This window comes from Apis dorsata, unplaced genomic scaffold (assembly GCF_000469605.1).
Source record: "Apis dorsata unplaced genomic scaffold, Apis dorsata 1.3 scaffold_527, whole genome shotgun sequence".
Classification (NCBI taxonomy): Eukaryota; Metazoa; Arthropoda; class Insecta; order Hymenoptera; family Apidae; genus Apis; species Apis dorsata.
In genome coordinates, this window is record NW_006263750.1 from 345,779 (window position 1) to 354,585 (window position 8,807).

The following is an 8,807-nucleotide window of genomic DNA, read 5'->3' on the forward strand; positions in this document are numbered from 1 at the left end:
TTTTACACGCGTAATATCCGTAAGAATTTTCGCAGTTTCTTCGCGCTCGAGGAAACGTCGTATCGATACACAAACCATGACAAATGTAATCTGTGCGCGACTTTATCCGGCCTCGAACGATTTCCCATTGGAAGGTGGATAAATCTTTCCGGGCGATCGATTTTTAAGTTGGCCCTTTCACCCACGCAAAAACCGGCCATATAAATTGCCCCCATAATTCAGGCCGTGGTGTCATAATCTCCTCGAGAAAAGTGTCGCGTAACTGTCGTTAGTCGACGTCGATGGACGAAGTTTTCCCTCAACTTCCGGCTAATCTGTCCACCGAACCGAAGAAGGGATAGGAGGAGGACTCACCTAACCACCACGGTGTTAGTCTTCCATGGTAGGGTGAAATTTTTGTACGTGTCTCTCGAACAAAATGTGTGCAATCTTGGCCCTGCCGGGTCTCCGTTCTTGCTGTACTCGTGTATCGTTAAATTCCACGCGGTGCAGGGACCTGAGGAAAAGAAAAAAATAAAAGAAATTAATTTTTCCGAACGATCGAAAGAAATCGCGAATGATTATAAAATTTTCTATTCTAGATAAAATTTCAATATAATTTAAATATAAAACAGAATTAAAAATTGCACTCCTTTTTGTTAATATAACTAATACTATAGTATGTTCAAATTAATATTGAAAAATGGTTAATTAAACATTTTATATTACACATTGATTGACATTGAATGTTGAATCAAGATTAAAATTATTCGTTTACGTAATTCTTGCGTTTATTATTTCGAGATTTATAATCTTTTTCAAAATTTAATGATACAATTATTATTATGTGCATATTTGTTAGCAGTTTCGTATCGAGTTATTTAGTTTAAAATTGCCCATTAAGCGTTAATCGCGTTAAAATGGAACGACGAGATGTACGAGGTGATGACAATGGATAAATCATGATCGAGAATATTCGTTTTTCATGCGATCATGTCACGAGAGATGGATAAAACGTATCCGTGTCTCCAAACAATCAATTAAGGGAGGTCGTTTCACAATTAATTGTCGCGAATACAACATTTGACGCGTCGATGGAAAAGATCGGACTGACTATTGATGTTCCAGCAATCATTGAAGGCTATCGTGTATAATTGGAGGCGATTGGCTAACATAGTCGAGACTGTAATAATTTTTCGTATTATTTATTTTTATATATTTTCCCTCCTCTCTCCCTCTCTCTTTTTTATTGTTGTCCACTGTCCGACGATTTTTTTCCATGGTAAAATTGTTTTTGCAACGTTGATGTAAACAAAAAACGAGCGTAGTATCATGGAAGCATAAAAAATAATGCACACATGAAAATACCTAGACGACCTTCGCGCTTTTTGTTTTATTTTATTTTTTGTTTATTTGTTTATTTTTTTTTTATTTTTTTTTTTTTCACGAATGATAAATCTATCCGGGGAGAGGAACTGGAAAACGATTTTTTTTTTCCTGAACTCACAGTTCATGACGCTTTTTTTCAATGATTTCCACTGGAAATGCATGAATATCAATGGCTCGAAAAAATTCCCACTCTTGACGCATGCAAATCGTATTCTTTTTTTTCTCGTTTTACAGTTTATAAAAGGGATTTGTAGTTTTTTTTTTTATTTCCTTTTTTCCCTTTTTCATTCAATGGATCAACACGTTCAGAATTTTTCAGGGATATCGAGTTACTAGGAATCTAATACACGGAGGTTCTCGATGCTGTTATATTTTGCCGGTGCACGTATCACGTCGAATTTGATCGATCGATATTTTGATGAAACATCCAAGACAGGAGTGATATCGATTTTATATTACCTTTAAACGGCATATATCTTCCACACTCGAATCAAAATTTAATTTATATTCTCTCAACTTTTCCATTTTGTTCTCTAACACATTTTCCATCACGGTTTCAAATCAAAAATTTTTAAGAGAATTATTTCTATTTTTGCAGTTGTTACAGATATATTAAATAATTATTTGTACGCAGTTCATCTTCATTATATATAATCATTTATCTACGATAGATCATTATGTCATAAAAGATATAGAATAAGAACCATTGTTTATATTCTTATCAATAAAATGAAATTGAATTGTTGAAAAAATTATCTACTTCCATAATTTATCAAATTACTTCTATTACAGATCGAGAGTTGTAAGCGAAACACACTGATGATTTCGAGGAAAAGCTGAGGGAATAGAAGAAAATTCTGGTCTGGATAAAAAGAGACCAATGTACGAGAGCCATTTCTGGCTTCGTTGCAACAGTTTCGTCTCTTTGCCACGTTCTCGCGTTTGTTTCACGGCGTGAAAGCTGGTAGAGGGAAAGCCAGAAAAGACCAAGGAGCACGGGCAGAAAAAGGAAATCGAGGGAGAAAGGGAAGCCAGGGCGCCTTTAAAGACCAGTTCCCTCTCTGTCCATCGTTGTCCTGCATCGTCCAATAGTCTCTTTAATCTCCAGTCCTGTCTGCCATTCGTTCTCGAAGTTCATCCCCTTTTGCGGAGACGAACCGGTTCCCTTTTTCCTCTTCCTTTTTCCTTTCTGTTTAGCCTTCCACGGTGGCCTTTCGATTCGGTTCGCGCCCATGGCCTGGCTCAATGGCGCGGATCGAAATTCCGGCGGAGTAGCCGAGGCTGGAATTGAACGAAATTCGCCGCTGGGAAAGGGACAAAGCGTGGCGTCGATAAGTAGCCTCCTTTGATCTGCTGCTGAATCGCCTGACGATGGATCGGAGGAGGATCTCTGTTCAGATGTGCGAGGATTGAGAAATTTGAGGATGAGACGTTTGGATTGTATGTAATACAAGGATGCAGCTATAACCTAAAAATAGGTATATATCTCTCTCTCTCTTGAGTATCGAATGAAAATTCGCTTTATAATCTAAAAATTTAAAGTATCTAAAGTGAGTAAAGAAAAAAAAAAAAATATAGAGAGAAAAATAATTATTCTTACGGTTCTGAGTTGATTTAACTTCGATGGTGAGCTGTCGATCCGTCATGGAGTTCAGGATCCACGTGCATTTCTGTTGATAATACTGATTGAGCTTTAAGCCGCTGCTGGCCAAGTCACCGCCATTCACCTCGCCTTCCGGCTTTGTCGTTGTGTGATAACCGCAGTAAGTGTCCTTGATAAACTCGTAAGCTGCACGGAAATTGAGGCCTGCCTTCGAGGATCTCGACCATTCGATGTACACTGGCATCCAGCTACGGATACCAACCGGGAGCCAGTCCTGTGGGATATACCGAGTGACTTGTATCCGTGGAAACGGTTATATAAAGTTTATTTAACTTCTCGTTAACGAACAATATTAACGTTGTAAATTGAACGTGAATATTCATCACAGGAATTGTGTAACGCTTAACATCTAATTACTATATTCATAAGGGGAATTAATTTTAATTTATAAATGTTGGTAATATAAGAAATTAATATTATTAACGATTGTTTTGAAGTATTTATGAAAATGTGTTTGCATCATTAGAATGTATTATCAACGTAGAATGGAGTTTTGCGCGTATAGAAATTGGTTACCATTGAAAGGAAAAACTAATTGTTAGACCATGTTGATTGGATGTATTGATTAATCAAGATTTTCATTATGTATATAATTATACAGATTGTGTAGTAATCAGTTGATTGCTTCTTTCATAAGAGTTATCTTATTTTGTTTTATTAATTGAAGATTTTTATATTCTGCGAAAAATTACAATTACTAAATAAATAAACTCTGTGTACTATAGACATTATAAATTTTAGATGAATGAATAGATGTTCTCAAATTCATAGATTAAAATAATTCATAGATAAAATAATATCCAATTACTTCACAAACACTTTCATAATTTCTTCTCTTCCAGATAATCGAAAGTCAAGAGGCACAAATTTCTCGGAATGAGTTTCTCGTTTCGAGTGTACACTCGAAATCATCTCGATCGAAAATCATAACCCGGTGGTGGCTCCTCGATGACCACGAATCGATTCGAAAAAGAACTGCTCGCCAAGCATTCCTACGCCGTTCTCCTTTTTCCATCCCTCTCTCGTTCCTTTTATTTTCTCACCGCATTTTATTTCTCACCGCTCACGTTCGACTGTCACCATTTCATTCAACTTTCATTCACGGACAAACGGGCCCGTTCACACCGATTGTACCGGCGGGACATTGAATGCTCTCTGCCGTTCCTATTCAACGCCTATTCCATCAACTGGCGTGGAATTACTTCGAACGATTTCATCGGCCGTTGAATAAAACAAATAATGCCCGCGCGTACCGTGCGAAAAGTAGACAACGTAGACAAAAGGGGAGAAATTGTTTTTCGAAGAATCGAGTATGGATGGAAAAAAGGAAAGAAGGGAAGAAAGGGAAGGAGAGAGAGAGAGAGAGAGCAACGATTTGCGAAGCGCCATTCGTGTTCTCGGTGTGAAACGTGCAAGCGTATTATGGACGTGTTTTTCATCAATCTTTCGAGAATCTTTTCGATGTTTCAAGGTCATCTCGTTATTTTCTCCTTTTTCCCCCTTTCTTTTATGCATTCGTTTTAGAAAAAAAATTATGAAAAAATGAAAATTTTAAAATCAGATAAAAGTAATTGTGCGAAGAATTTTTTAAAATAAAGTATTTTTGAAATTTTATAAATTTTTCCTATGAAAATATATATATATATTTCATATTTTCATATTTTCAAGTTTGTCGCTGTTGCTAATTATTTCGATCCTTTAAAAGAAGATTGCATCAGAAGATTGAAAATATAAAAATATTTACAGAAAGATAAAATTGTTGCGGATCAAAACAGATAAATTTCACAGAGTTTATTCACCTGATAATTTCCACAGAGACAGGTGACGATGTGACCGGTTTCAGAGACGAGCAGAAGGTGGTCCATGCTCTCTAGGGTCTTGTTGCTCACGCACTGACAGCCGCTATCTCCGCATTTGGTTTTGCAAGGGCTATCTGGACTCTGCTTCAAGCTGCTCTCCACCTTTGAGTAAAACAATAACAACGACTTTGAATCTAACATTGTGCAACCAAGGCATTACATAAGATATTCTTGATAGTTCTTCCAGGATTCTCAATAATATTTCGATATCATATTTTGGAACAACCTCGATATCAATTATAAAATTTAATCGATATAATAATATCAATATCTCTAGAAAAATTCATTCTTTTTTTGTAAAAATCACGATGTAACTTTCACTTATAATAATTCATTTTTCAAGCGTATCTCATAACGAGTTAAATATTTGATATTAATTTCAGTGCAGAAATAATATCCTGCGTCATCTTAGAAAACACTTTGCTTCGCGCAAAGAATATAATTTCTATCCGGATATATGAAATGATGGAACTTACGCGTATGATGACCGACTGATTAGCCGCTGGGATAAAGTGCTGCCTGCATTTTATTGGCCTCTCCATGGAGAATAATCGGTAAGGATCCGGATGAACCACGGAACCTTTCACCGGTGACGTGAGTCCGTAATATTCGACGTCGCACACGCTGGCCGGCTGTTGAGTGCCACCCTCGCGTTCTGAAATATCGACAAGTCGAAGGTTGTCGAACGGTACGAATTCAATCGTATCCGGAGTGAGGCAGGATTAAAAATATTTTCGATTCATCGACGTCCAACCGAATTGCAGGATAAATCGTTTCGCCCCGGGCTAACGTGGATATTTTTACGTCTCATCGATTATATTTAATCTTTTGCCCGTTTAATTTCTTTGCCATCTCCGTTGTAAAGTTGTTTTCGTTCCGGGGAGAGAAAATTGAACGACGAAGAGACACGATTTTATTGGCATGCCTGACAAATAATTTGCCTGTTCCACTTAAAGAGCGTAGATCATTTTCGCGATTCTGGAAAGACATTCGATTCCTTTCTATAAAAATTGTTTTCAATTTGTTTCCATCTGTCTGATCAATAATTCACTTATTCTATTTGAAAACATTGAAAAATTTTAATTATTTCGCACCTCTCTCGAAAGAAAATTCTTTATTTTTACTATCTTTATCACGATAAGTGAAAAACAAGAATTAAAAATATCTATAAGAGCAAAAATTCGTTTATAAATCATATCGTAAATAACAGACGACTCAAAAGATATAATTATAACGTTAAGTTCAAGCGAATCATATTAAAGTCAAACGCGCACATCGAATTGCGTCGTCAAACCGGTTTCGAACGATTTTCGGGTGATTGAGGCGCATGGCGGCTCGTAGAGCGACGATTTCGTCATTCAAACGCGGCGAGACGTCGGTTAAATTAGCGGTGGCAATTTTAGAGGCGAACGAACGATACGTCAAACGCGGGCTCGTCACGTTGTAAAAGCTTGCCTCGTGTTGTTGCGCCGGTTAACCGAAATTCCGCGCGCAACGCGACCTCGGCAAATAAACGGGAGCGTCAATTGCGAGACTGTTTTCCCGGAAACGTGTTTAATAAAGTAAAACGGGGGAAACAAGTTCGCGATCAAATGAGATTTCCCATAAACGAGTCTTCTTTTTTTTTTTTTTTTTTGTTTGTCCCTGTTACAGAACAACTGTTTCGCGATAGATTCTAGTAATTAGCTCCTTTTATACGCAAACTTGTTAAAAGGGCGTCTGCTGTATAGTGGTTGTTCGTTTAATTAGTTTAAGCTTCGTATTAAATTAAAGAGAAATGGAGAAATATTTGGGTTAATAGCAGCTTTGATTAAATTCGTAAGATAATATTTCCTTTTTCCATTTATTTTTCACGCGGTAATTTTCATAACGTTAATATTTTTTTCTTTTTTTAAATTTCCTTTAATTCGCAAGTAGCGAATGTTTTGTTTTCGATTGGTAAGTTGAAATTCTTAATTATCGTATTACATACGCAATGCAATGTGGATTTTATTTCCATAGGGGAAAACATTTTCTCGTATCTCGTTTCTTTTGAGCGAATTCTCTTCCAAGGGACGTGGAAAACACAGATCGGGTATATGCAAAGAAACAAGGAAACTTTCGCCGCGGGCACACTCCGATATCACCTACCTATTTCTGCTAACTTTCCTCTGTTCTCGAACTTTTTTTCCCCTTTTAAATTCCTCGTTTTGGAGGATACTTCCGTTTTGCAGCTTATACCTATATATGTAATCCGTGTTTAAAGTGCACTTTCATGAAACGTTTCCAAGTGCACCTTTTACGATCGTATTTATATTGTATTAAAACCAGCATCATAATCGTAATTAGAGCGTAACGCAAAGACGTTGTTTTTTAACATTATATACACTTTTTAAATGTATTTTAACAAATTGCTCGTTTCAATTTTAATAACACGACGAGTGCTCTTGAAATAACATTTTACATTTTTATCCGATCGAAACAGGTAACTAACGTATATAAATTTTACATCAAAAGATATCATAATTAATAATTAATTACGTATTTTCCATAAGTAAGTAGCGCGCGAATTTTACGTACGAAAAATTGAAGGAATGAAAAGCAACGACAAATAATAAACGTTTCATGCAATATCGTTTCTTAAAAAGAAGAAAGAAAATATAATTCGGTTTCAATATTTTTTTTTTTTTTAGCATCGAATTTATTTCTCCCATGGGTGGAGCTAAAGCGAAATTTTCACGTTTCGTTTCGTATGCGAGAATTTTGCGACGCGAAGGTCGACGATCGAGCTATATATTTTCCTATATAAGGAAATCGGTCTCCTCTAGGTAACATAAAATTTTACGCACCGATAGATTGCTCTCCGGTATTACGGCCCTAAAAGGGAGGGCCTGCGCTATTTCACCAGAAATTGTACGGACCGTGTATTCGAGACCGTGTACATTCAATGTGCCCCTTCAAAGGAATATTCAATTAATCGAAGAGTCGAGTCGATGTTCGTATAATATACGTCGGCCGAATGCATAAATGCATGACCGTGTTCGTGGTTCGTCGATCAATCTGACGTGTTCTTATTACCGTTCCGAGATTTCGAGAGGAGATTAAATCTTTGCCGTGTTTAAACAATATCCTTGAAAACCTGCTGCCTTTTAATATATCGAGTATACACCTTCAAGTAGATTAAGAAAAAGAAGAGAAGAATTTGAGAAAATTTTGAGACTCGTAAACTATAATTATTTCATTTAATCAAATACGTTTACGATATATCATTTCCTGAAAACAGAAAGAAATTCGAAAATTAAAAAAAAAAAGGAAAAAAAATCAGAAAATTAAATTTACGACTCTTTTTCTCGAGATATTTTTTTATATTTTTTAGAATTTAATCCCGTTATTATTTTTTTTAACACAAGTTTTTAAAACAAAGTTTTTTAACGATAATTTCTTACACAAAAAAAGTTCGATCGATCGATCGATCAACATTGCTATTTATCCACCAAGAGACAATGACGGTTTACGCTCGTGCCACTTTACAATGGCGATTCCGTAACGCAAAGTCATCGGGATCGCAATGATGATCGGAGGCAGGGGAGGGAAAAAATTGGCGCGCGTTAATAACGGGCAAATGACACGAATGGAAAGTCGGCGCGGCGACAAACTGCCGGCATCGATTTGACGGTGATTGATGGACGCCCTGGTCGTTCGTCAACGTTATTACGTTTACACACGGTGTACGCGTGTCTGAACATGAACGATCGATAAATTGTACGGTTCCAATTGGAAAACGCAATCAACGGGATCAAAAAGTGTGGAACGAGGGCGGGATGGACTCGTCGCGCGTCAATCTTACTTTACACTTTCGCATTATTTTCAAATTATTATGTGGCGACGCGTAAGATTTATATGGCGCACGATTTCATTAAAAAAAAAAAAAAAAAAAA

The 8,807-nt window shown here is 36.6% G+C and overlaps 1 protein-coding gene across 5 annotated transcripts in view; it reads right to left on the reverse strand.

Annotated features, from left to right (window-relative positions):
* Window positions 1-8,807, reverse strand: part of LOC102680309 — a 199,394-nt gene that overhangs the window by 1,622 nt on the left and 188,965 nt on the right. For all 5 annotated transcript variants that reach the window (XM_006620756.2, XM_006620755.2, XM_006620757.2 and 2 more), the window contains 4 exons: window positions 5,367-5,545; window positions 4,831-4,992; window positions 2,969-3,245; window positions 355-496 (listed from right to left, as the gene is read on the reverse strand). In XM_006620756.2, the coding sequence (XP_006620819.1) occupies window positions 355-496; window positions 2,969-3,245; window positions 4,831-4,992; window positions 5,367-5,545 (760 nt within the window). The remainder of the gene's footprint in view (window positions 1-354; window positions 497-2,968; window positions 3,246-4,830; window positions 4,993-5,366; window positions 5,546-8,807) is intronic.